At 41.2% G+C, this 27,646-nt stretch overlaps 1 protein-coding gene across 1 annotated transcript; it reads right to left on the bottom strand.

Moving 5' to 3' along the window:
* Positions 1–818: 818 nt before the first annotated feature.
* On the bottom strand, positions 819–27,555 carry LOC133478516 (mucin-2-like). The gene is made up of 42 exons (XM_061774659.1): positions 27,443–27,555; positions 25,742–25,780; positions 25,143–25,404; positions 24,938–25,052; positions 23,960–24,032; positions 23,705–23,805; positions 23,415–23,625; positions 23,207–23,335; positions 22,350–22,467; positions 22,124–22,262; positions 21,576–21,680; positions 21,436–21,505; positions 21,189–21,326; positions 20,937–21,101; positions 20,285–20,379; positions 19,919–20,045; positions 19,289–19,544; positions 18,709–18,758; positions 18,425–18,525; positions 18,104–18,255; positions 17,875–18,013; positions 17,683–17,790; positions 17,310–17,483; positions 17,004–17,243; positions 16,752–16,908; positions 16,388–16,516; positions 16,087–16,237; positions 15,961–16,004; positions 15,684–15,875; positions 6,816–15,560; positions 6,353–6,588; positions 4,998–5,169; positions 4,675–4,919; positions 4,346–4,529; positions 4,068–4,269; positions 3,806–3,984; positions 3,421–3,490; positions 3,105–3,244; positions 2,992–3,023; positions 2,727–2,892; positions 1,786–1,909; positions 819–1,694 (listed from the first exon to the last, which is right to left on the bottom strand). The coding sequence occupies exons 1-42, from the start codon at positions 27,519–27,521 to the stop codon at positions 1,526–1,528; spliced, it is 14,523 nt and encodes a 4,840-aa protein (XP_061630643.1). The 5' UTR covers positions 27,522–27,555; the 3' UTR covers positions 819–1,525.
* Positions 27,556–27,646: the final 91 nt, after the last annotated feature.

Consider the following 27,646-nt stretch of genomic DNA (forward strand, 5'->3'; position numbering starts at 1 on the left):
TATATTCAACATAATAATAATAATAAATGATAATTTATTTAATAATAATACATTATTGTGGTCATACTTTGAACGACTACAGTGAGACCTTACTTACGAACACATGCAAAGGCAAATTACTGCTGAGATTTGAGAAGTGTACATAAAAAGCATCTGTTAAGCGACGGTAATAACTCTATATACCAACCTAATGTTGGGTTTTTATTGATTTAAATTAAATATTAAATTAAATTATAATCCTCAAGAGCAATTTCAATTCACACTGCTGCCTGTCAGGTTGGTGCCTTGCCCCAGGACCCCTCGACGGTAGTTAGGAAGCAGACTAGCATCTCGTTGCATTTTAATATTTTGGGGGATTTTTCTTTGTCTTTTAAAGAAAAGTTCATTTCAGAGTGAAACACGTGAATGTATATATATATTTTTTCCAGACCATTTGTTATACGCGTAATTAAAATGTGGTGATAATCATAAATTACCCTGCTATGAAACATATTGCACCTTAATGGCTATTTCAAATTATAATGTGTAGCATTTTCATGGTCATGACAAAGTAGAATTTGATTTGAATCACTGATCATTAATACATCATGCATTGGGATACTAAACAATGCAATATTTAAATGTGTTTAAATAACTATGTTGATCAAGGTTGGTTATGAAGTCCAGCATTGAATCTCAGTGCATGTATACAGGTGACTGAATGCACAGTGATCAGTATGAAAGCAACATGTAAATCGTGCCACACGACGTAGACTATTTGTATTGTCAAAATACTTGACATATTTGACACTGCACAATATCAATAAGACATGAAGCACTGCAATAGGAAAATGTTTATTGGAATTAAAAGTTTTTAAGAATGCCAAGTCAAGCAATATCAGTGGTCTTGTTCTGCAATAAACCAGAGTGTATGATATAGAAGAACTGTACACAGCAATGGGATGCTTTATTCTTTCAATTTATTCAGCACTTATGGAATTTTAAAATGGGAACTGCATAAAGATTGTTTTTTTAAAACAAGGCCTCTTAATGTGTTACTACAACTACATTCCTCATGTCAATGCTCAACAAAATACATTGCACAATGTACAGTAGGGTATCTAATTGAATTTTTGTATTTGGTCCAAAGATTTAGTGTAGATAAATCCAGAAACACTAAAAACAACTTGTGGAAGTGTTTTAAGAGGAACCAAATTGAATAATTTACTCTTAACAACTAAAAGAGACCTCATGGCGCCAATATTTGCTGGACCTACATGAAGGTATCTTGGTCTATTGTTCAAACATGATACAAATATTCTCAAATAAGATAGATTCCTTATAGTTTAATTAGGCTCCAATAGTTCTGAGCCATTTCCACAGTTTAACATTTATAGTTTGCAGTACAATAAACATTCTGTATTGCTTAGCTCTTATCGAGTAGTCATCAGATACAGTATAGAGCCTTGATTCTCTAATTGTTTTTGAAGCAGAATTAATGCTTTGATATGAATAGTGATTGGCCTCCTCACATATAATACAGCCTTTATAAATGAGTACAATGTGTGAGTTCACAGCGACACTTTTCGATAGAGATGTAGGAATGCTTCATCTTGCTGCCGTCAGTGCAAATCATCTCCACTTCCTTCTTGCTGGTGGCCGTTTCTTGACAGCATGAGCAAGAATGCATCAGGCTGTTGCTCTCCGCAGAGTAGCTGAGCAAATAGATATAGTTTCACACATAATCAGTGTTGCTAAAGCACGCATTAGGAAAAAGTACCATTGAATCTTAATCAGAAATCTCACATTGATGTTGATGCTCCGCAGGATCCCTCGCACGTTGTCATTTCCACTGGCACAACTGACTTGCAATTCTTTACATGCAAGTAGGTGGTATTTGTGTTTATTTTACAGTTGGAAGGAAGAGCAACTGGGAATGACAACAAATTACACATTTATATGTAGCAGAAAATTCATCAGACAATATTATCTTACTGGAAGGGAGGATGTCTGCCTCTGGTTTAACTTTGTACATTTGTGCTTTGAGATACTATTTTAATTTGTTTCATGACCATGCTCATAACTCAAAACACTCATATAACAAATCATCTTTCCCCAACAAAATGAATGGAAATGCCATTGATTGCTCCACTGTTCATTTTCAAATATCTGTTGCCTAAAGTGTATGACATCAAAACGTGATGGTATTTGTTAGCCCATCTATGACATTTTGCATTGTGTGTTAGCATAAAGCCAGTTGTGTGGTTGTGTTAAATACACAACGTGTAATTCTCTTCACCTTATGTTTAGTTAGTAAACTTTAATTGGGAGTGGCAATAAACAAAATAAACAGCTTGAAGCCTCTTTCTTGAAGAATTGTTGACTATTTGCCAAACTATTTGGTCACTAGTATATCAAGGCACCACTGTATTTATTGAGCCTCTTTGACATGGTATTCATGATTTTTTAAAGTATATTTATTTCGTATATTATATTATTATGCCGTACAAGTTTCTCAAAAAATGTGCTCTGGCTGGTGGGAAATAATAAAGTTATCTTGTGTCACTTGCACTTTGACAAGAAAAGATATTAAAAAAAAAACCCAATAAATATTATTTAAATGCTATAATTCCTGTCAGAAAATAACAACAAACTCATTTTGTGAAATAGAATTATGGAGCTTCTCGAAAAGTTATTTTCACAAATTTCTACAGGTCTCTTAAAGTGTTGCACCTCCTCCAACTCACCACACGTCAGGGTCTGGCAGCAGTTAACAGTTTGGTTCATCAACACCTCGCCTTCCTTACAGGTTATGGGTGCTTGAGTGGGACACATGCGAGGCTCACACTGCACACTCAGCGTATCCGCATCACAGACACACTGCTGGCAGCCACTCAGCCAGGTGTCACCAATCTTTGAGTAGGTAAATCCCAAGTTAACCATGACCAATAATGTAATACAATTTATGTAACCCGAGTCAGGAAAATAATCAGTACATATTGCTACAGGTACCTCTTTCGGTTCACCATCAGGTCCAGCACAACCTTTGAGCAGAAACATATTCTTTAGGACTTTTAAAATACATTTATACAGTACTCTGATAATTATTTGTCAGTGACTCTTACAAGCGATGACACAGAAGTCAGAGTTTGAACTGAACAGGATTGTGCCAGGTGGACAGAAACATCCCTCCACAAATGCATTACAGTCGGATTTCTGGTAACGGCTTTCTCCCTGGCATTGCTGTATATACTTATTATTGTATCTACAATGACAAAAATGGATGGCAGGCAAATACACACAACTATGACATCAATACAAATGTTAAAGTGTATGTCAATCGCAATGCAGTACAACACATTCAAGTACATCAATATATGGAGTGACATTCTTTGAAATAAATTGTTGATGTTGCCGTATATTCAAAATGAGAGTGATTACCTTGCATTGCAAGTTGGTTCCACAATTGGCCCGCATGGTTTGTAGACCTTATTTGCAGGACATTTATATTCTACAAGAAGAAAATATGGCTTTATCCATCAAAATTAATGAATGTTCCTGCCTAGAAAGGCAGACATACAAAATCAAGAGGTATATAAATATATATATACACGGTATACTTTATGTGTATATACATATTATACGTATATAAAGTAATGATACACCTGTACAATATTCTTTGATTTATTTAATTGATCATTTTTATGAGTGCCTTTTTTCACTGATTGGCAGGGGAGAAATCCCAGTGTGTGTGTGGTGTCCATGACTACTTTAAACAGCAAGTTAATAAAGTTTCCATGGATTCGTTAAAACGGAATACTCTTACCGCACTGCCCCTGTGTCGAGTTCCTCCAGTTGACACAGACTGACGCCAAAGCACACATCATGGCGTATGCCTCCAAACTGGAGCATGCCATGCTGGAATTTGGCATGTGGCAGACATCAAATTTACAGGCCTCATAATAGTCCTTGGGTGCGATCACTTTGTGGCATTCCTCAAACACACTTAGCACAAAATACAGCCATGAAGAAAATGAGTCATGGACGATCCTAAAGAAATAATGACTTATTGCATTGTGTTCACTTACTTGCTGATTATGAGGTCACAAATTTCAGGTTTACAAGTGGGTTGAGTTGGTGTTGGATTTGGTGTTGGTGGAGGAGGCAGCTTATCGCAGTATGGTTTGTTCTTATCTGGTACATGCCACTCATGAGCCATATCGGAGCAAGAGGGGTGAATCAGACCACTGGGTAATCTGCAGTCATTCTTTCTATTATTGTCACATGTACCTGGTGAAATCAGATACCAGAACATGAAGACTTGTTTCATGTTGTTACTCTGAGAGCAAATAAAGGATTAGCTCACCGCACTGTCCCTCTGTGTTGTTGTGGAAAAGGGAAAACGGCAAATCAACGCTGAATAAAAGGCCCTTGAACATCACAACAGCTTGAATTGCTGGAATTCTCAGGAGCAGCTCGATTGCAGTGCTTGTGATGATGAAGTCCTCGTTGGAGTAAGTTGGGACAACTTTCTTGCCATTGACGTACACCTGAACACATCAATTAAGTAAGATTTGACACTCGAGAATCTTACTTTTTGCTTTAACTTTATTTACTTACTTCAACTTCAACTTTGAACATCAACATCATATCAAAATAAATACAAATAAAACATGTTAAGATGATATAATGTACCGTGTTGACTGTACTTGCGCCCCTCTCCTGTGTGAGAATGACTTCGTAGTGTTTGTAATACACAATCAAGCTGTTAGCACATGTTATTTCACCAGTGGCATCACAGTTTTCATTGTCAATAAGGATGGTAATATTGTGTCGAGGAATAATCTCTTTGACCAGGACATAGGTGCAATTCTTTTGAAAGCTGTAGTATTGACCATCAAATGTGACATAGTGTGGATCTCCCCAGCCGCTGCAAATACCTGCAAATTGAGTACCATTATTGATTTTAGCATCTTTTTGGGATGTGGAAGTCCTAAAATGCTTTCAATTGAACTCACATGTGCATTCGTAATGGAAACAGCAACCCTCTTTATCATAAACCCTCACTGGTGGTTGGCCATTTTCACACACAGGCATGGTTATTGGATCACATGGCTTATGTTCTGTTAGGACTTTTCCATCATCACAAACTTCAGTGGTGCAGTTGCTTGAACTCCAAGTTTCACCATGCTGAAAAGGACAAAAGACACACTACTACACAAGCCCTTTTTACACTGGCAATATAAGCCATTTTTTTTCAACGGCTGACTGACCTGTGTCTAAGGCTATGTTTATGCTGTTCCCGGCAGCCTTGTTTACTCGAAAGTTAGAGCACCATAGGATTGTCGGTACCCCCCTACCCACCCTTGAGAACTTGAGAATGCTCCCAGAACTAAGACAAGCGCATGCACAATTCTCTTGGACCCTCCACATCCTTCCCTCAGGTAGGCGCTATCGAACAATGCAAACTAAAACAAGCAGACATTCCTACAGATTCTTCCCTCTTTCCATTAACTTCTTAAACAGTTAACTTGCTGCCAAATTTGTCTTGAGATTGTTGTCACATCTCTGTCGGGCCAATTATACATTATTCGTGAACTCACTGTAGTAGTCTTGCCACTCTGCACTATTTGCACATCTATTGTTGACCAATGCTGGCCACGCACGTGCTTGAGAAGTATCTGCGCCATTCGCACAATTGACACTGTTCCAGATTATTGCACTACTAGTCATTTCAAACTGCTCTAAATTGGTAGAGGACTCTGCATCATTTAGACACTTGTCAAATAAATAAATAAATAAATACATTTTATCGGCATTACCACATTACTGGTAACATTTCATTGCTCAGCGCACTCTCCGTACTGTGTTTTTATGTTTTTATGTCTCAAAAGTATTTCTGCCAAATGGCTGTCTGTTGTAATACTAGTGTCTCCAACTACCGGTGACAAATTAGTTGTGTGTTTTTGACATACTTGGCAAATAAAGATTATTCTGATTCTGATTGTCGACACCACTTATTCTGTTCAGGGTGGCAGGGAGCAGGATGCTATCCCAGCTGACACTGGGCAAAAGGCAGACTACACACTGGATTGATTGCCACTAAATCACAGGGAACATACACAGACAACCATTCACACTCACATTCACACCATCCCTTATTGGGACTGAATCTGCGCCGCCTGTCCAGTGCACAGACGTCAGACGAATGTGCCATTACACCAGTCTTGACACCACATTGTCCAGTTAACTTCAACTTAGCTTTTTGTAATGTGCTGTCAGAAGTGATTTTTATCGTGATTTGTTCAAACAGTGCCATTTGATTATTATTGCTTGCATGACAAAATAGCCAATAGTTGGAGAAGTCAGGTACCTTTCTTGGTGGGATGAGGAATGTGCAGTCTTTAGGGGGTGCTTCAGTGGATATGCTTATGGTACTGGCTGTTGTTGTGACAACTTTAGTTGTTATGACAGTTGTTAACGTGGTGGTAGGACTTGGTGGACTGGTTGGCTGACACGGTCCTGCAAACTTCTCAACATTGCAAGTCTTATTGCAATATGCAGTGAAACACCAACCTGCTCCATCTGTTTTATTGTATATGGTAGTACCTACAAACAATCAATCAAAAATTAAAACAGAGAAATGCTCTTGCAGAACTTAATATAATGAAATTAATTATTCTTTGTTGTAGTTCTTATGGAAATGGATCACACCAAAAAGCAAAGACAACGAGCTGTTATCAGAAGCACATTGTAAACCAGGTATATCATAAAAAAAAAAATAATAATAATCTAATAGATATGACAACAAAGACAAATAAATAATCAGTACTTACCGGGAGCAAAAATTTCATCAAGGTATTTGCAGAAGCATTCAGTGGTTCTGCCTGCTGTTGAAGACTGTGTTGTTGTCAAAGTTGTTGAAGGCTTTTCTGTTGACACTGTGGTAGGCTTTGTAGGGATGGTGGTTGTAGTAACCAAGGGTCCTATTGATGGAGTTGTTGGAACAATTGTATTTGTAGCTATATTAGGAGTTGTTGAGGTGATTGGTTTTCCAGTTGATGTGACCACAGTTGTGGGACCTTTTGTTGTTGTTCTTGGTGGGTTTGTTGTGGGTACATTTTCTGTTGCTGTGGTGGTAGGCTTTTCTGTAGCTTCAGCGGTCAGTGTTTCTGTGGTTTTGCTGGTGGAGCTAGGTTGTTGTGTGGTTTTTCCAGTTACTTTTTCTGTGACTTTGGCTGTAGTGGTGGCAACACCAGCAGTTTCTGAAGCTGTGGTTGTAGGTTTTTGTATGATGGTGGTTGCAGTAGTTGGTCTTTCTGTAGTTATTTTGGGGTTTTCTGTGGTAGTGGTGGGTTTTTCCGTTGTTGTAGCAATTGTGCTCATCTTTTCCGTTGAGGCAGTGCTGGGTTTTTCTGTAACTGCTATTGTGGTGGTTTGGGTCTCTGTTGCTGTGGTTGGAGATTCTGTAACTGTGGTTGGTCTTTTTGTAGTTGTGGTGGGTAGTTCTGTGACAGTGACAGTCGTACCAGCCCCAGTTGTGGGTTTTTCTGTGGTTACGGCAACAGTAGTGCTGGCCTTTTGTGTAACTATGGTGGTGGGTTTTTGTGTAACTATAGTTGTCGTTATTTGTACTTCTGTGGCTGTGGCGGTTTTTTCTGTGGTTGTAATTTGGGCCACTGTTGTAAATGTAACCAAGGGTCCTGTTGACGGTGCGGTTGGAACAGTTGTATATGTAACAATTTCAGGGGTTGTTGTGGTGATTGGTTTTTCGGTTGATGTGACTGCCGTTGTTGTGGAACCTTCTGTGGTTGTTCTTGGCGACTTTGTCGTGGCTACATTTTCTGTTGTTATGGTGGTAGGCTTTTCTGTACCTTGTGTTGTCAGTTTTTCTGTGGTCTTGGCCGTGGAGCTAGATTTTTCTGTAGTTGTTCCAGTTACTTTTTCTGTGACTTCGACTGAATTGGTGGTAATGCCAACAGTTTCTGAGGCTGTGGTTGTGGGTTTTTGTACTATGGTGGTTGCAGTGGTTGGTCTTTCTGTAGTTGTGTCAGGTTTGACTGTTGTTGTAGTTTGGGCTTCTGTAGTGAATGTAACCAAGGGTCCTGTCGACGGTGCGGTTGAAAGTGTATTTGTAGCAATTTCAGGGGTTATTGTGGTGATTGGTTTTCCAGTTGATGTGACCACATTTGTTGTGGGACCTTCTGTTGTTGCTCCTGGTGGCTTTGTTGTGGGTATATTTTCTGTTGTTATAGTGGTAGGATTTTCTGTAGCTTGTGTTGTCATTTTTTCGGTGGTTTTAGCAGTAGAGCTAGGTTGTTTAGTAGTTGTTCCAGTTATGTTTTCTGTGACTTTAGCTGTAGTAGTAGTAATACCAGTGGTTTCTGAAGCTGTGGTTGTAGGTTTTTGTACTACGGTGGTTGCAGTTGATGGTCTTACTGTAGTTGTTGTAGGGTTTTCTGCAGTAGCTGTGGGTTCTTCTGTTGTTGTAACAATTGTGCTGATCTTTTCCGTTAATGCTGTGCTGGGATTTTCCGTAACTGCGATTGTTGTGATAATGATCTCCGTTGTTGTGCTTGGAGATTCTGTAACTGTGGTTGGTCTTTCCGTAGTTGTGGTGGGTAGTTCTGTGGATGTGATAGTCGTAGGAGCCACAGTGGTGGGCTTTACCGTTGTTACAGCAATAGTAGTACTGGCCTTTTGTGTAACTGCTGTGGTGGGGTTTTCTGTAACTGTAGTTGTTGTTGTGACTTCTGTAACTGTAGTTTGTTTTTCTGTGGTTGTGGTGGTTTGAGCCTGTTCAGCAGTAAATGTGGTTGCCTTTGTTGTAGTAGTTGTTGGTATGGATGGCTTTTGTGTGGTTGTTGTCATGCTGGTGGGTTCTTCTGTAAATGTTGTGGGTTGGATGGTTGTTGTGTCAGGTTTGACTGTTGTTGTAGTTTGGGCTTCTGTAGTGAATGTAACCAAGGATCCTGTCGACGGTGCGGTTGAAAGTGTATTTGTAGCAATTTCAGGGGTTGTTGTGGTGATAGGTTTTTCAGTTGAAGTGACCACAGTTGTTGTGGGACCTTCTGTTGTTGTTCTTGGTGGCTTTGTTATGGGTATATTTTCTGTTGTTATGGTGGTAGGCTTTTCTGTAGCTTGTGTTGTCATTTTTTCCGTGGTTTTGGCAGTAGAGCTAGGTTGTCTTGTCGTTGCTCCAGTTACATTTTCTGTGACTTTAGCTGTAGTGGTGGTAATACCAATGGTTTCTGAAGCTGTGGTTGTAGGTTTTTGTACTACGGTGGTTGCAGTTGATGGTCTTACTGTAGTTGTAGGATTTTCTGCAGTAGTTGTGGGTTCTTCTGTTGTTGTAACAATTGTGCTGATCTTTTCCGTTAATGCTGTGCTGGGATTTTTCGTAACTGCGATTGTTGTGATTTTGATCTCCGTTGTTGTGCTTGGAGATTCTGTAACTGTGGTTGGTCTTTCAGTAGTTGTGGTGGGTGGTTCTGTGGATGTGATAGTCGTAGCAGCCATAGTGGTGGGCTTTACTGTTGTTACAGCAATAGTAGTACTGGCCTTTTGTGTAACTGTGGTGGTGGGGTTTTCTGTAACTGTAGTTGTTGTTGTTGGTACTTCTGTAACTGTTGTTTGTTTTTCTGTGGTTGTGGTGGTTTGAGCCTGTTCAGTAGTAAATGTGGTTGCCTTTGTTGTAGTAGTTGTTGGTATGGATGGCTTTTGTGTGGTTGTTGTCATGGTGGTGGGTTCTTCTGTAAATGTGGTGGGTTCTTGTGTGGTTGGAATGGTTGTTTTGGCTGTAGTCGTGGGTTTTTCTGTGGTTGTGGCAGCAGTCGTGATGGCATTTTCTGTTGTAATTGCATTGGTTGCGGCACTTGTAGTTGTGGCTTTGGTTGGAGTGACACAATGGTTGATGCAACATTTGACTCTAATCTCATAGTCATAGCAAATTGGAGGTATGCCTTGGTCTTTGTTATGACAGATCAGTCCATCTTTTGGGTTGCATATTACTTTCTGACCTAGCTGATCCAAAGGTACATCAGGAAATGCGTTTGCTCTGCACTCTATTTCAAGTGGTTGTTTGCAGTCATTCAGACTTGGATCATTTATGTTTGCTATAGATTCATAATCTCCACCACTGGGAATAGGGTCCGGGTAATGGTTGTTGATCCAAGGGGACCAGTGACAAACAAAACAATCAGATGGTGTTGATGGCGTTTTTTCTGTGGTTGTAGTGGTTTGGGCCTTTTCAGTTGTAACTGTTGTTGGAGTAGTTGTTGGTGTGGATGGCCTTTGTGTAGTTGTTGTGATAGTGGTGGGTTCTTCTGTAAATGTTGTCGGTTGGATGGTTGTTGTGTCAGGTTTGACTGTTGTTGTAGTTTGGGCTTCTGTAGTGAATGTAACCAAGGATCCTGTCGACGGTGCGGTTGAAAGTGTATTTGTAGCAATTTCAGGGGTTATTGTGGTGATTGGTTTTCCAGTTGATGTGACCACATTTGTTGTGGGACCTTCTGTTGTTGCTCTTGGTGGCTTTGTTGTGGGTATATTTTTTGTTGTTATAGTGGTAGGATTTTCTGTAGCTTGTGTTGTCATTTTTTCGGTGGTTTTAGCAGTAGAGCTAGGTTGTTTAGTAGTTGTTCCAGTTATGTTTTCTGTGACTTTAGCTGTAGTAGTAGTAATACCAGTGGTTTCTGAAGCTGTGGTTGTAGGTTTTTGTACTACGGTGGTTGCAGTTGATGGTCTTACTGTAGTTGTTGTAGGGTTTTCTGCAGTAGCTGTGGGTTCTTCTGTTGTTGTAACAATTGTGCTGATCTTTTCCGTTAATGCTGTGCTGGGATTTTCCGTAACTGCGATTGTTGTGATAATGATCTCCGTTGTTGTGCTTGGAGATTCTGTAACTGTGGTTGGTCTTTCCGTAGTTGTGGTGGGTAGTTCTGTGGATGTGATAGTCGTAGGAGCCACAGTGGTGGGCTTTACCGTTGTTACAGCAATAGTAGTACTGGCCTTTTGTGTAACTGCTGTGGTGGGGTTTTCTGTAACTGTAGTTGTTGTTGTGACTTCTGTAACTGTAGTTTGTTTTTCTGTGGTTGTGGTGGTTTGAGCCTGTTCAGCAGTAAATGTGGTTGCCTTTGTTGTAGTAGTTGTTGGTATGGATGGCTTTTGTGTGGTTGTTGTCATGCTGGTGGGTTCTTCTGTAAATGTTGTGGGTTGGATGGTTGTTGTGTCAGGTTTGACTGTTGTTGTAGTTTGGGCTTCTGTAGTGAATGTAACCAAGGATCCTGTCGATGGTGCGGTTGAAAGTGTATTTGTAGCAATTTCAGGGGTTGTTGTGGTGATAGGTTTTTCAGTTGAAGTGACCACAGTTGTTGTGGGACCTTCTGTTGTTGTTCTTGGTGGCTTTGTTATGGGTATATTTTCTGTTGTTATGGTGGTAGGCTTTTCTGTAGCTTGTGTTGTCATTTTTTCCGTGGTTTTGGCAGTAGAGCTAGGTTGTCTTGTCGTTGCTCCAGTTACATTTTCTGTGACTTTAGCTGTAGTGGTGGTAATACCAATGGTTTCTGAAGCTGTGGTTGTAGGTTTTTGTACTACGGTGGTTGCAGTTGATGGTCTTACTGTAGTTGTAGGATTTTCTGCAGTAGTTGTGGGTTCTTCTGTTGTTGTAACAATTGTGCTGATCTTTTCCGTTAATGCTGTGCTGGGATTTTTCGTAACTGCGATTGTTGTGATTTTGATCTCCGTTGTTGTGCTTGGAGATTCTGTAACTGTGGTTGGTCTTTCAGTAGTTGTGGTGGGTGGTTCTGTGGATGTGATAGTCGTAGCAGCCATAGTGGTGGGCTTTACTGTTGTTACAGCAATAGTAGTACTGGCCTTTTGTGTAACTGTGGTGGTGGGGTTTTCTGTAACTGTAGTTGTTGTTGTTGGTACTTCTGTAACTGTTGTTTGTTTTTCTGTGGTTGTGGTGGTTTGAGCCTGTTCAGTAGTAAATGTGGTTGCCTTTGTTGTAGTAGTTGTTGGTATGGATGGCTTTTGTGTGGTTGTTGTCATGGTGGTGGGTTCTTCTGTAAATGTGGTGGGTTCTTGTGTGGTTGGAATGGTTGTTTTGGCTGTAGTCGTGGGTTTTTCTGTGGTTGTGGCAGCAGTCGTGATGGCATTTTCTGTTGTAATTGCATTGGTTGCGGCACTTGTAGTTGTGGCTGTGGTTGGAGTGACACAATGGTTGATGCAACATTTGACTCTAATCTCATAGTCATAGCAAATTGGAGGTATGCCTTGGTCTTTGTTATGACAGATCAGTCCATCTTTTGGGTTGCATATTACTTTCTGACCTAGCTGATCCAAAGGTACATCAGGAAATGCGTTTGCTCTGCACTCTATTTCAAGTGGTCGTTTGCAGTCATTCAGACTTGGATCATTTATGTTTGCTATAGATTCATAATCTCCACCACTGGGAATAGGGTCCGGGTAATGGTTGTTGATCCAAGGGGACCAGTGACAAACAAAACAATCAGATGGTGTTGATGGCGTTTTTTCTGTGGTTGTAGTGGTTTGGGCCTTTTCAGTTGTAACTGTTGTTGGAGTAGTTGTTGGTGTGGATGGCCTTTGTGTAGTTGTTGTGATAGTGGTGGGTTCTTCTGTAAATGTTGTCGGTTGGATGGTTGTTGTGTCAGGTTTGACTGTTGTTGTAGTTTGGGCTTCTGTAGTGAATGTAACCAAGGATCCTGTCGACGGTGCGGTTGAAAGTGTATTTGTAGCAATTTCAGGGGTTGTTGTGGTGATAGGTTTTTCAGTTGAAGTGACCACAGTTGTTGTGGGACCTTCTGTTGTGGTTCTTGGTGGCTTTGTTATGGGTATATTTTCTGTTGTTATGGTGGTAGGCTTTTCTGTAGCTTGTGTTGTCATTTTTTCCGTGGTTTTGGCAGTAGAGCTAGGTTGTCTTGTCGTTGCTCCAGTTACATTTTCTGTGACTCTAGCTGTAGTGGTGGTAATACCAATGGTTTCTGAGGCTGTGGTTGTAGGTTTTTGTACTAGAGTGGTTGCAGTTGATGGTCTTACTGTAGTTGTAGGGTTTTCTGCAGTAGTTGTGGGTTCTTCTGTTGTTGTAACAATTGTGCTGATCTTTTCCGTTAATGCTGTGCTGGGATTTTTCGTAACTGCGATTGTTGTGATTTTGATCTCCGTTGTTGTGCTTGGAGATTCTGTAACTGTGGTTGGTCTTTCAGTAGTTGTGGTGGGTAGTTCTGTGGATGTGATAGTCGTAGGAGCCTTAGTGGTGGGCTTGACTGTTGTTACAGCAATAGTAGTACTAGCCTTTTGTGTAACTGTGGTGGTGGGGTTTTCTGTAACTGTAGTTGTTGTTGTTGGTACTTCTGTAACTGTTGTTTGTTTTTCTGTGGTTGTGGTGGTTTGAGCCTGTTCAGTAGTAAATGTGGTTGCCTTTGTTGTAGTAGTTGTTGGTATGGATGGCTTTTGTGTGGTTGTTGTCATGGTGGTGGGTTCTTCTGTAAATGTGGTGGGTTGTTGTGTGGTTGGAATGATTGTTTTGGCTGTAGTCGTGGGCTTTTCTGTGGTTGTGGCAGCAGTCGTGATGGCATTTTCTGTTGTAATTTCATTGGTTGCGGCACTTGTAGTTGTGGCTTTGGTTGGAGTGACACAATGGTTGATGCAACATTTGACTCTAATCTCATAGTCATAGCAAATTGGAGGTATGCCTTGGTCTTTGTTATGACAGATCAGTCCATCTTTTGGGTTGCATATTACTTTCTGACCTAGCTGATCCAAAGGTACATCAGGAAATGCGTTTGCTCTGCACCCTATTTCAAGTGGTCGTTTGCAGTCATTCAGACTTGGATCATTTATGTTTGCTATAGATTCATAATCTCCACCACTGGGAATAGGGTCCGGGTAATGGTTGTTGATCCAAGGGGACCAGTGACAAACAAAACAATCAGATGGTGTTGATGGCGTTTTTTCTGTGGTTGTAGTGGTTTGGGCATTTTCAGTTGTAACTGTTGTTGGAGTAGTTGTTGGTGTGGATGGCCTTTGTGTAGTTGTTGTGATAGTGGTGGGTTCTTCTGTAAATGTTGTGGGTTGGATGGTTGTTGTGTCAGGTTTGACTGTTGTTGTAGTTTGGGCTTCTGTAGTGAATGTAACCAAGGATCCTGTCGACGGTGCGGTTGAAAGTGTATTTGTAGCAATTTCAGGGGTTGTTGTGGTGATAGGTTTTTCAGTTGAAGTGACCACAGTTGTTGTGGGACCTTCTGTTGTTGTTCTTGGTGGCTTTGTTATGGGTATATTTTCTGTTGTTATGGTGGTAGGCTTTTCTGTAGCTTGTGTTGTCATTTTTCCCGTGGTTTTGGCAGTAGAGCTAGGTTGTCTTGTCGTTGCTCCAGTTACATTTTCTGTGACTTTAGCTGTAGTGGTGGTAATACCAATGGTTTCTGAAGCTGTGGTTGTAGGTTTTTGCACTACGGTGGTTGCAGTTGATGGTCTTACTGTAGTTGTAGGGTTTTCTGCAGTAGTTGTGGGTTCTTCTGTTGTTGTAACAATTGTGCTGATCCTTTCCGTTAATGCTGTGCTGGGATTTTCCGTAACTGCGATTGTTGTGATTTTGATCTCCGTTGTTGTGCTTGGAGATTCTGTAACTGTGGTTGGTCTTTCAGTAGTTGTGGTGGGTAGTTCTGTGGATGTGATAGTCGTAGGAGCCACAGTGGTGGGCTTGACTGTTGTTACAGCAATAGTAGTACTGGCCTTTTGTGTAACTGTGGTGGTGGGGTTTTCTGTAACTGTGGTTGTTGTTGTTGTCGGTACGTCTGTAACTGTTGTTTGTTTTTCTGTGGTGGTTTGAGCCTGTTCAGTAGTAAATGTGGTTGCCTTTGTTGTAGTGGTTGTTGGTATGGTTGGCTTGTGTGTGGTTGTTGTCATGGTGGTGGGTTCTTCTGTAAATGTGGTGGGTTGTTGTGTGGTTGGAATGATTGTTTTGGCTGTTGTCGTGGGCTTTTCTGTGGTTGTGGCAGCAGTCGTGATGGCATTTTCTGTTGTAATTGCATTGGTTGCGGCACTTGTAGTTGTGGCTTTGGTTGGAGTGACACAATGGTTGATGCAACATTTGACTCTTATCTCATAGTCATAACAAATTGGTGGTATGCCTTGGTCTTTGTTATGACAGATCAGTCCATCTTTTGGGTTGCATATTACTTTCTGACCTAGCTGATCCAAAGGTACATCAGGAAATGCGTTTGCTCTGCACTCTATTTCAAGTGGTCGTTTGCAGTCATTCAGACTTGGATCTTTTATGTTTGCTATAGATTCATAATCTCCACCACTGGGAATATGGTCCGGGTAATGGTTGTTGATCCAAGGGGACCAGTGACAAACAAAACAATCAGATGGTGTTGATGGCGTTTTTTCTGTGGCTGTAGTGGTTTGGGCTTTTTCAGTTGTAACTGTTGTTGGATTAGTTGTTGGTGTGGATGGCTTTTGTGTAGTTGTTGTAATTGTGGTGGGTTCTTTTGTTGGTTGGAGAGTTGTTGTATTGGGTTTTTCCGTTGCTGTAGTTTGTGCCTTTGGAGAGGTTGGTCTTTCTAAGATAGCCAAAACATAACACAATCCAAAACAGTCAATGTGTTGTTTTACAGGGCAATGTGATTTATGCTGATTAATAGAAAGCATCATACTCATCCATGTATTTTAGGGTTGCTCATTACCTGTTGTCACAAACACAAATTCTGTTGTTGTCCTTGGGTTCTGTGTGGTTGAGGAACTGCAGACCGTTATTTCTCTTGTAATATTTCCATGTTCTCCACAAATAGCAGTAATACAGGTTCCGTCTCCATCATGAGTGTCATATACTATATCTCCATAGTTGTATATTTGCCCGTTATATGAACAAGTGCAATCTGCAAAATAATATAAAGCGGTCTATCATCTAATTTTGTTTTGTATAATTAACAAAATAACCATCATGTGGTGCAGTATTTTCACCTTCGACACTGTAGGTACACTGCCTCTCTGATGAAGAACATTTACTGAAATGCAAATGAATCAAATTTGATTTGAAAATAAATGTAACTACGGTGTTTTCTTATGTTTTGATGGAAAAGATCCTACCATTTCTGACAGTTTTCTTTCTGGGGCATTGTCTCTCCTTCTGCATAATGCTTCCCTTCATCATCATAGCAGCCACATTGCTCCACTGACACACACTTCATTGTTACCTCTTCCAAATATGGTTGATCGGATGGACACCGTGGATAGCACCCTTAAAGAAATGTAACTGTCAATGGAACAAGCATAGAATAGGCAGAACTAGGAAGGCAACCCCTGAGGCTCAAAACAGATGTATAATCAGGGATGCATGAAGTGTATCCATTTTTTTTTTTGGACTGATGCTGTTGAATGACCATTGTACCTTCTAAAGCTGGAATATGAGTATAGCACTTTCCAGAGGGATTCCTGCAGGTCTTCATGCATGGTTTTCCACAAGGTTCGTAGTGCCATTCACACTCACCCTCAGGATTGTAGTAATCACAGAACAGAGCTAATGAAAGACAAGAAATGAATAGAAAGATGTACAAAGAATTATAATTTGCTGTTAAACCATTTGAATCCCCATGGGCAAATATATTTACTATGTATAGTGCTGTGTTGCTTCATAATAAACAGAATATTTATTCATCTAGAACAAATAAACAGTAGTGTAATTTAATTGAGGATTGTGCAAGGTTATATGTAGACTCATTCTGCATAAAAACCCAAAAACGAAAAGCACTTACGACAGACAGTGGGCGTTCTCCATTTTATGCAAGCGCCAGCCTTATTACAGGCGGCTGCATAGGCCGCGACAGCCGAGCAAAAGCACTCGCAATCTCCTCCAGTACTGCAAGCACATGTGTCTCTGACACAGGCATTATAATAGTGCTGAGGATCCACCTTTTAAGATGAATAATTGTAAAAATGAAGCGAGTTTGATTTATAACCCCTGTGTATTGTATAGAACGTACAGTAGGTGCAGTACATTGAATTACCTTTAAATGGCAGGTATCAAATACTTCACTGTTGATGATGCTGCAGCGTTTCAGTGCCCATGCCTGCCTGTGCGAGTACAGCATGCAAGGATTTTTTAGCGCATTTGTGTTTGCACAGGTCTGTGACACTTTCCAGCTGTTTCCGAACTCAAAGGCATCCACCACCAACTCTTTGTTGCGGGTTGTGAAGTCATTCTTGATGTTTCCGTCGTAATTTCCACACAAACCACAAACTTTTCCCTTGGATGAAATAAGACACAGTTAGTTTATCGAGACAATGCCAACCACTGATGGTGACTCCCTCACCTTAAATGTGGAGCTCAGTTTGATTATGAGTGTTGTCTTCTTGTTCCAGATGAGAACAAGACCATTGTTTGCCTCAATGACAAGATATAATCCAATAGTATGGACTTTATAAGGTATGTCTAACCCTGTGTTTTGTTTGATTACAGTTCCCTCTTTTAGGACAATTTCACTATTCTGAAAGAAAGAAAAAGACAAATGATCATTTGTAGTATTTCCTCATTCATACTAATAGGGGGTCCTTGGTTTGCGATGGAGTTGCAAACTAGTGCATTGCGTAATTCGTAAACTCGAAAACGCGTATGTCATCACCGTTTTAAATCTGGGACCCCTGTACACTAGTTTATGTACAATAGCTTATCACAAAATGATGTACCCCTAAGTAGAGTTTGATTGCAGTGGAGCAGATGTTTTCACTTGGTCCACATGGGATGCTTTCAGTCAGGACTCTGAAGCTGCCACTCTTTTTGTCCCCACAGTAATCCTAGATGACAATGAGGTCAATAGAAGATATAAACGTTCACAATAAAGCATCAAAAGGTAATCGCACAATAAGCACAAGTGATACCTGAGTAAAGACGTAACCACAGTCCCCATTAAAGGAGAATTTCTTGTCGTCATAGGTGATGTAATGGCCTTCTCCATATATTGTACAGGTTCCGTCACACTGCTGATTGGTGCATTCCCATTGCAGGCTTTTACAAGTGCTTTTATCACATAATAAAGTACGGATGAGCGGAGTAGGATACCACACTAATGCAAAAGGACTCAAAAGAGAGAATTAACATAGTGCTCACCAGATGTTACAGTCCACTTTAACGGTCTCTCCGGGCTTGTAGGTTTGTCCGTTATATGTGCAGGGACAACGCGTCTCCTCAATACAACCTCCTTTGCCGTCGGCCAACAAGCCAGCAGGACACACGCAGCCTGAGACGCAATGTGTGCTAACCTGTAAAGCGTCAACACAATGACAAATTCTTTAAACTACAATATAAACTGAATGGCTATTTTGTTAAATTGACAGTATACACTATCAGCCTTCAAAAATAGTATTATACAGATGATCTGTACAAATTGAAAAGTGTAATATCTGTTACGAGTCGTTATTTGAGGCTTACACATTCTGTGTCAAGAGTCTGACAGGTCTTTTGGCACTCTGACCCTGTGTCACCAGGCTTTGCACTTGAGCAGTTGAAGAAAGTCATTGGAGCGCTGCAGACTGATCACAGTTATTAAATGTGTTAGAAAGGACACTAGTGTGCAGTTCATTAGCAGTAGTAAATAATAAATAAAAATAATAATAATCCCTCATTTTGACGAGCACTATAGAAAATGGCTGGATGGCTAGGTGGCTAGATGATAAATGAGGTTTTTAACGAAAATCTTTGTGCAATGTACCTACATTCAGTCATATGGTTTCCAGTACAGTTGAGTTTCCCACCACGGCAGACGCTGAAATGCAAAGAGTAAATGGGTAAAGTTATAGTTTGTCCTTTAACAGGGTGTCCATGGATGTTTGTTTAGGCAATTAGTCAGCACAGTTGACTAACCTGACATCTGTATTTAAAACGAATGGTCATAAAAAATTGTTATACTTGCATATTATCCGTGAGCCCGAGGGTATTCTATAATCCTACTGACATTTTGGACATCAGATTGTTTAGACCCATTTTTGAGAGAAATCAAACAACATTTCCATTAAAATTTTCAGGGATGTCCACTTCTTTGCATTTCTGTGACTCTACCAGTCTCTCTGTAAGTCTTTTGCGACCTGCTGATGACACTGTGTGACACTCTACGCTCATTGGTCACTTCCCTCTGATCCTGTCTAAAGCTTTGCTATGAACGTAGTTTAAAAACATTTTTTTTTTTTTTTTAGATTAAGGTTAGATTAAATGCACCTGTAAAGGTGAAAGTACTGAAATTTCAGTCAAAAGCCAAACATCCTTCACTTTTTTTTATGAGTAATGTTTGGTGCTCACCAAATCTGTCCATGGACACTGATAATCTGCTTTGGCCGCAGCACCATGTCCCCCACGTGGCAGGAGCACCGGGAGGCTGGCACACACTCGCCCCTCTCATTGAGGTAAGTGCCCTCAGCGCAGCCGCAGCCGTCCACGGGGGTCAAATCGACATCACAGGTTAAATCTGGCTGACTCAGGGAGCGACAGGAGCGACCGCAGCTTGTCATGTGGTAGTCAAACACTAAAGTTGCGGGGCAGACTGATGTGTATTTCCCTGTTGAAAGAATATATAATACCATAAACCTTAATCCATCCATCCATTTTGCATACCGCTTCTCCTCACCAGGGTCGCGGGCGTGCTGAAGCTTAAAGAAACAAACAACCATTCGCACTCACATTCAAACCTACGGGCAATTTAGAGTATTCATTCAACCGACCATGCATGTTTTTGGGATGTGGGAGGAAACCGGAGTGCCCGGAGAAAACCCACGCAGACACGGGGAGAACATGCAAACTCCACACAGGCGGGGCCGGGAGTTGAACCCCGGTCCACAGAACTGCGAGGCAGATGTGCTAACCAGTCGTCCAACCGTGCCGCCAAGCCTTAATCCAATTCATTAAACTGTGGATTGTTTGGGTGCAACTTACCACATACGACCTTCCGCCAACCTGTCAAGGAGACACCAGCGGCAGCACACGCGTGAACGTAGGAGGACATGGTAGCGCATATAGAATCCAAACTGTTTTCCCCAGCACACGTGTCATATATACAAGACTGTCGGGAGACAAAATATCAAGCTGAAAGTGTTGTTGAATATGCAATTATTACCTCCACCACGGATGTTATGTTGTCGTAGTCATTTACTTGATTGTAAGTGAATAAGCAAAAACTACTGAACACTATTACGTAGGGATTCGTTACAATACTGTATTTTCCTAGTAATTAATGCAGGAACAAAAAAGGCCAAATCTCGGCACAACCATTTTCCACAAGGATGCGGTGCAAATGCTTACAGCTAGATATTCCTCTGGGTTTATCTCAGAATGGCACTTGGAAAACACCCCTGTGGTGTCGATCAGTATGGAACACCAGTGGTGAGCATATTTTTCTAAAAAGACACATAAACATATAGTAGATTCATTAGACGTGAGACAAAATATCAATGTTACAATACATCAGCTTCAAATATTGATATTATTGCCATTCTATGTTTAATGTCTGCCCTTCCTGACAATTACTTAAAATAATGTTTTTTTTTTTTTTTTGTCTGATCAAACCTCTGCAGTCAAATGTTCCTTTAGGTTGTACATTTCAGAATTAGACCAACATTTCCAGGGAAAAGTGACACAAAACCTCAGAGCCATGGATGACATCACACTAGACCTCAGTGTACCTCACAAGAGCACATTTTGGCATATCACACTCATATGGAAGTTAAGAATGTTTAAATGTTACTTTAAAACATACAACAGCACAGTTAATGAGGGGTTTATGATGGTGACTGCTGGACCCTTAAAGAGATTATTTCTTCATTATTTACTATTGGATTTTTTTTCTTCCAGTATATTGATTATGGGATGATCATGGCATTTTTGGTTAACTATTTCAATAATATATATACATATATATATATATATATATATATATATTCTGAGAATAACTTACCCTTGTCTACACTTAAAAGGCAGGGGTCATCAAGTGAATTGTGGACGTCTGGACAGCCACCCTTAGTCTTCCACGAGTTAGCAAATGCGGCAGCCGTGCCCTCAATCATCCCGCTTCTGGTTCTGAAGTCATTGCATTCGACATCGTTAAAATCTCCACAAAGACCTGCAGAAACAGAGACAGAGAATAATTACCCGATAGAATAGAGTAGTCAGGCAGAACAACGGTTTTGGGTCAAATACGACAACTCACCTTGGAGTTTGCCTTTATGGGGAAGACTGGCTTTGATATAAACCTGCATGACAGGCGTCACCTGAATCTCAAGGTGAAGCCCGTAAACAGTGTGGATCACAACGTAAAATGTGGATGGGCTGAAGATGGTTACGTCATCTGTCGGGAAAAGAAACACATTATTACTAACTGAATGAAACTGATCCAAGTCAAATGAAAGTCTTACATTTTTCATGACAAGAGATAAAAAGAGAAAGAAAGCACTCACCCGTGAAGAAAGGCAGATGAGAGCTGAGTTTGTTGACTAAAACCTGACCGCTAGAGTCAACAGCAATCATCTGCATGTGGAAAATCCATTAAATATAATCAAATATGCCTTCTGTCGTGTGTAAACAAAACTATACTTGCCGTGGATTTTGGCAGCAGTAGAGTGACTGCAGTCAGGCAAGTTGATTTATCTGATTTTTCACATTTGACGAGGTCACCCAGGACAACGAAAGTCCCATTCATCTGCTACAGAGGAAATCATGCTTTGTATCACTCTTTGGCGAATTATAACTATTGCTGTCAGTCAACACATAACATGCCTCTTCATCGGCTCTTCCGGTATGGCTAGGAAATAATTAATACAATGTGCACTTATTGCAGTTACGCAGTAGATTTCTGACACGGACAGTACATGTAAATACCAACATGCAGATGACCATCCATACAGCCATCCATCTTCCATTGCGATTGTCTTAATAAGGGTGATTACTGTGAAATGGAGCCCATCCTAGCTGACTTTGGGCAAGCTGACACTCTCAACTGGTCGCCAGTCAATAGCAAGCAAATAAGCATTCAAAGTTCACGCTCACATTAACACCTATGGACAATTTAGAGTCCCCTTGAAAGACTAGCCTACAGGATGAATACATGACAATACATCTAGTCCTTAAGAAGTTTAAAGGGCTTACCTTTGTAAGAACGTAAGAGCAGTCCCCATGGAAAGTGTATGTTTTGTCATCATAGGTGGAGATGTGTGAGCCACCCGTTACAGAGCAGACACCAGGACAGTCAGTGTCGTGACACCTCCACTCACCCTGCGTACACGTGCTGCCGAAACAATCAAGTCAGCTCTATGAAACAACTTCACTGTGTGGCTCTCAATAGGATGAAGAAAAAAGAGAATGTCGTCATCACCATGTCTGACAGGTCCTGGTGTAGGATTCACCGGGTTGGTAAGGCTTGCCGTTGTGCATGCAGGAGCACTGGTCCACGGGCAAACACCCGCTACCACCAATGTCATCCAAGAGGGTCCCTTGGGAGACACATTGGGAAATTATTGAGTTGCTTATTGTTTGAGTCCAAGCATGAGCAATAACATGTTGAGAACCAGCAAATTCCAGCCTAAACTCAGATTCAAACCCCCAATCTCAGCACTGTAAAGGCGGATATGGTAACCACTCAACCACCATGCCGCCAGCTTTTGAATGGAACTAGTGAAATCAATTCAGCTTTCTACGATAGTCACATTTATTGAGATGCAACTGTATCATTGTGGCCGTGGTGTAGAACTGTGTTGCATCATACTGACAATTGTTTTTAACATTTTATCTTTTCATGTACTGTAGCTAAATAAGGTGACCAAAATATTAGAAATACTTCCCAACATGATGCAGTGCAATTCTCCATCACTTATTAAATTACACAGCAATAATGAACATCCCCTCCTTGAGCCGTCACCTTATCCTGGTGGAGGGGTTTGTGTGTCCCAATGACCCTAGGAGCTAAGTTGTCTGGGGCTTTATGCCCCTGGCAGGGTCACCCATGGCAAACAGGTCCTAGGTGAGGGACCAGACAAAGCACGGCTCAAAGACCCCTTATGAAGAAGACAAATTATGGACTCAGGTTTCCCTTGCCCGGATGCGGGTCACCGACGGTGGGGGAAGATGCCGGTCCGACGTGGCGTATTGTGATGGTCTGCTGGGAACGACTGGCGGAATCCCCCCTCACTCGTATCTCGGGGCACCACTGTATCTCTAAGCATGCAAACCTACCAGGTGGACAGAAGCATCCATCTGTGCAGTGTTCCTCACACACTTGGCTCCTCTGTGGGTCGCTGCAGGTGTCCGTGCAGGGGCTCCCACATTCTTTGTACTCCATGTTAAATGGGCATGTTTTTTTAGCTATTATGTATAAAACAGAAATGTAGTTACTGTAATTCAGATGAATGACTTGAGCATCCCAAATATTTGTTTTCCTCACTGCATAAATGTGCATTCCATTCCTGTGGCACCCCACCCGCATGGGCGCATTGGCGCGAGTACTCTGCCATGGTTGAACACAAGCAGGACGTGGAGTTGCTTTTACAGGAGCACAAGTCCTTCACACAAGCTTCCACAAAGGCGTCACTGTTGATTCGGTTTCGACAGCTGAGGAAAGATGCTCCAGACACTACACTCTCACAGACGGCTTTCTGCGAGGCAAAGAGGCATGTTTCACTTAGGGTTCATGTTGGCCCAATTTTAATTTGAGGCCTTCCTTTCATTAGATACCTGATTGATGGAGCAGGTTTGTGGGGAAGGGGACAAGGTTTCGTCACATTTTTCAGTTGGACCGTTAGTTTTCCAGGTCTCCCCAAATTCCTCAATTCCTCCTGGAGAAGAGGGTTTAGTACATTTGAATACCAGGATTTTGGTATATCTTAAATATTTAACATTATACAGGGTATTTACTTTATTTACTACTTGCCAAGTTACCCCAGATTTCATATTTCAAATGATAATTTTGGGAACAGTTGATGAACTCACCATCAACGTGGTCTCCATTGAAGTCACCGCACAAACCACAAGTCTTATTCTTGTACTTAGCATCCAACTCAACCTGGAAATTGTAAAAAAAAAAAAAAAAATGCTATTAATAGGGGTGCTCATCCATCACATGTGGAAATTCAATTTACGCTGAGCGATTTTGCATTCAATGCCTTACTCAAGGGCAAAAAGGCCCAAGTCCTTACCGGGTGGGCGTATTCGTACGGTATCGAAGGATTGCAATGACATGTCGCAATGTCTCAATCAGTGTTCTATTCCGCATCTCTCAGGATATATACTAAGGAAAAGTTCAGAAAATAAACTGCAATTCTTTTCCCCCCTAGCTTTCAACCCTGCGGTTTAAACCATGCTTTTACTTATTTGTGGATTTTTCCCAATCCAAGGAGCTTCACTTCCTCGCCCATTCTTAGCTTCTCTAAGTTAGCTGAGCTTACTCACAAAATCCATTAGTTCTTGTTCAATGATCGCCATGTTATGTTTTAACTATTCACATTTTGTGTGACATCAGTCCCTGATGGTTTAGTGGTACATTCGCCGGACTTCGTTGCAGGCAAGGTGGATTCAGTTCCCACTCAGTGACGGTGTGAATTTGAGTGCGAGTGGTTGTCTGTCTCTATAAGTGCCCTGCAACTGACTGGCGACCAGTTCAGGGTGTAGTCTGCCTTTTGGCCAAAGTCGACCCTGTGACTCTGAACAGGATAAGTGCTAATAGATAGCGAAACTACCTTGCCTTGTTTTTTTTTGTCTTGAGATATGAGCAAAAATCTGAGATACGAGTACGCGTCAGATCCCCCCTGCCAGATGGCGGCACCAAACCTCACATTGTTTTCCTTGCAGTGGAAGGACACAATCAGTTGGGGGCGCTAATGCACCATCAAACTGGTTTGCCAACCACCAATAGACATCGCAGAAGAAGAAGAACAAGGAAAAACAAGAACAGAATGTGAATGGACCTACCCAGAGTGTGTCCTCTTCATTCCACATGACAACCACACCACTTGTTGCTTCAAACTTAACATAAGAGAATGTTCTTGCGATGGAGATGCCTGCCTGGCTGAAAGGCAACGTCACACTAGAGGGAGAAAAGTCATTGCAATTATTGGTTAACCTCCATCTATGACTAATAATGCATGCACTGTGTCAAATGTTCTCAGACACTCACATCTTGTCATTGACCGTGATGGAGGAGTTGGACATTTCCACCGCCACTCCCTCCAGTCTCATAGTAACCCGCTTTATCGGAGCAGCCCAGCCCATTTCTTGTCTTTGCAGCTGTATGTTAAAGTCCTCAAAGCTGCCTTTACAGTTGGATGCAAGGAGATAGTTGCAATTGGAGCGAAACTGGAAGAATTTTCCGTCGAAAGTCCTGAAATGGTAATTTCCCCATGTGCTGCAGAACTGGTCGTCGTGGGATGCTCTCACTTCTGTGATGGGGTTGGAAATTAAGTGATTGATGGAAACAGCTGAATTTTATTTGCAACTTAAACTTTAAAGGGAACAAAATTGACTTTGTAATGGATTTTACACACACGGTTGTATCTCAGAGTGCCTGCCCACTCATGAAATATGACATTAAATAATAAGTAAATCTTTTGTCATCCTCCCACTTTTGAAAATGCAGGAATCTTTCATGACGCCAAGAAATAGGAGGTGTAAATATAATTGTCGATCGTACAGTTTTGACAAAAGCATGTCACAGACGTTTTATTAAGACACCTCAGAACTGGTTTTGTATCATGAAAAAAAAATACATGTCGTTACCTGCAAATACTGGCACTGTAGTCACCGTGTGACCTGGGACTGAAAGGGAAAAAAAAATAAAATTGTTTCCAATTCCATATTGCTAGCCGCACATTCATTCATTCATTTTCCGTTTCGCCTGTCCTCACTAGGGTCGCGGGTGTGTTGGAGCCTATCCCAGCTGACTGTGGGCGCGAGGCGGGGTACACCCTGAACTGGTCTCCAGCCAATCGCAGGGCACAAATAAACAAACAACCATTCACACTCAAATTCACACCTCCGGACAATTTAGAGTCTCCAATTAACCTACCATGCATGATTTTGGGATGTGGGAGGAAACCGGAGTACCCGGAGAAAACTCACGCAGGCACAGGGAGATTATGCAAATTCCACACAGAACACAGGTTCTGAACCCGGGTCCTCAGAACTGGGAGGCAGATGATTGCTGCACATATACTGCATTAGTAGGAAATTTTGGACACACACAAACAAAATCATACAAATATATACAGTTCCACTATAATTTGACATTAAAGCCCATATCCAAATTGCATACAACACACAGAAGAAGAATAGATAATATAATCAGTTTTTACTTTAGTTTTTGGCCCGTGTAGTGCTTGATACTAGGCAACAAGACTTACTTGCATTGAATCTGAATCTGAATTTTACTTCAGTATTAAGCATGGTTCAGACTCACTGGCCACTTTATTAGGAACACTTGCACACACACTCATGAGATTCAATAGAAGTATCAGAATTTTCATTTTATGTTGGTCATTTGCAGTGGCGTTGAACAGCCCTGCATCATATTTCTAACATTGCTACTAATTAAGCTACCACAATCTTGGAAATACATCGGTGCCTTGACATGTGAGCGACCCGACCTAAGAGTTTTTGGAGATATGAGCCGTCATTCGGCCGATTTTTTTGTTTTTGCTATGACTTGTGAGTAAGTTTGTGAGTGAGTGAGTAAGCTTTTTGCCATACAAGCACTATATGCTGGCAGTGAACGCAACTCGTTTCAGAGCAAGCAGAAGTTTGGCAAATAATAAACAACTCTTTTACGTTTACTATCAAGCATAAAACCGAGGCAAATGAATAGCATCTATGTGGCATGGTGTCACAAAGCGTTAAAACTATAGTTGAACGCAAATGGGGCAGCAACACGTAGACAGAAAATATAGCAATACTCAGGCACAAGCGTGTATTCTTTATCCTCTGCAAAAAAAGATTAATATTACTGAATCACTTGCAGTGGTAGTGAAACCAATTTGTCTGTATGACTATTTTACTGCTCCCAGGTGGCCAAATTGCACACACCAGAAGGAGCTGCAATAAATTAATCATGACGCACAAACCGTTTACTTCTTTACATTCTATTTTATTTTTAAAGTACAATATGATAGAGTGCTATTTTCCCTATTAAAAACTCATTACAAAACGTATGTACTTTTGTTTGAGAAGCTGGAATGGCAATGGTTTAATGGCATTTAGATGCACATCAATGGGGAAAGATGATTTGAGATAGTGTTTTGAGTTAGGAACGTGCTCACGAAACGAATTAAACTCGTATCTCATGGCACCACCGTACCCCTCAGTATGAAGCAGTAGAGTTGTACGCCACTGCAAAATACAAGCGCAATCACATTGATACAGCTCTCACATCGGGTCATACTGTGCAAGTGTACCTACTGAAGAGTCCAATCTGAGCCTACGTACCACTGGATGCAGAAAACTGTCCAAAGTAGAGGCTGAGCCACGGTATCACCCATCCAAGCGCCATCCTGTGTGCTTCCATTGGAATCAACTGGGTGAACTAGTCCCTCATGATCAGTGCCATGTAATATAGTTCGTTGGCTGTTTGCAATTTAGGAGGGGTAACATTGTGACACTGTGGGTGTCAGCATCTTATCACACACGTAT

The sequence above is a fragment of the Phyllopteryx taeniolatus genome, chromosome 5 (genome assembly GCF_024500385.1).
Source record: "Phyllopteryx taeniolatus isolate TA_2022b chromosome 5, UOR_Ptae_1.2, whole genome shotgun sequence".
In the NCBI taxonomy this organism is placed as follows: Eukaryota; Metazoa; Chordata; class Actinopteri; order Syngnathiformes; family Syngnathidae; genus Phyllopteryx; species Phyllopteryx taeniolatus.

What these genes read in the sequence shown, in the direction of transcription:
- LOC133478516 (XM_061774659.1), bottom strand. Translation starts at nt 27,521, where the DNA reads ATGGAAGCACACAGGATGGCGCTTGGATGGGTGATACCGTGGCTCAGC. An exon ending in TTGGCGGAAGGTCGTATGTG is followed by an intron (nt 19,545 to 19,918) that starts GTAAGTTGCACC and finishes TTCTTTCAACAG; the next exon opens with GGAAATACACATCAGTCTGC. An exon ending in AGTGTCCATGGACAGATTTG is followed by an intron (nt 18,759 to 19,288) that starts GTGAGCACCAAA and finishes TTTGCATTTCAG; the next exon opens with CGTCTGCCGTGGTGGGAAAC.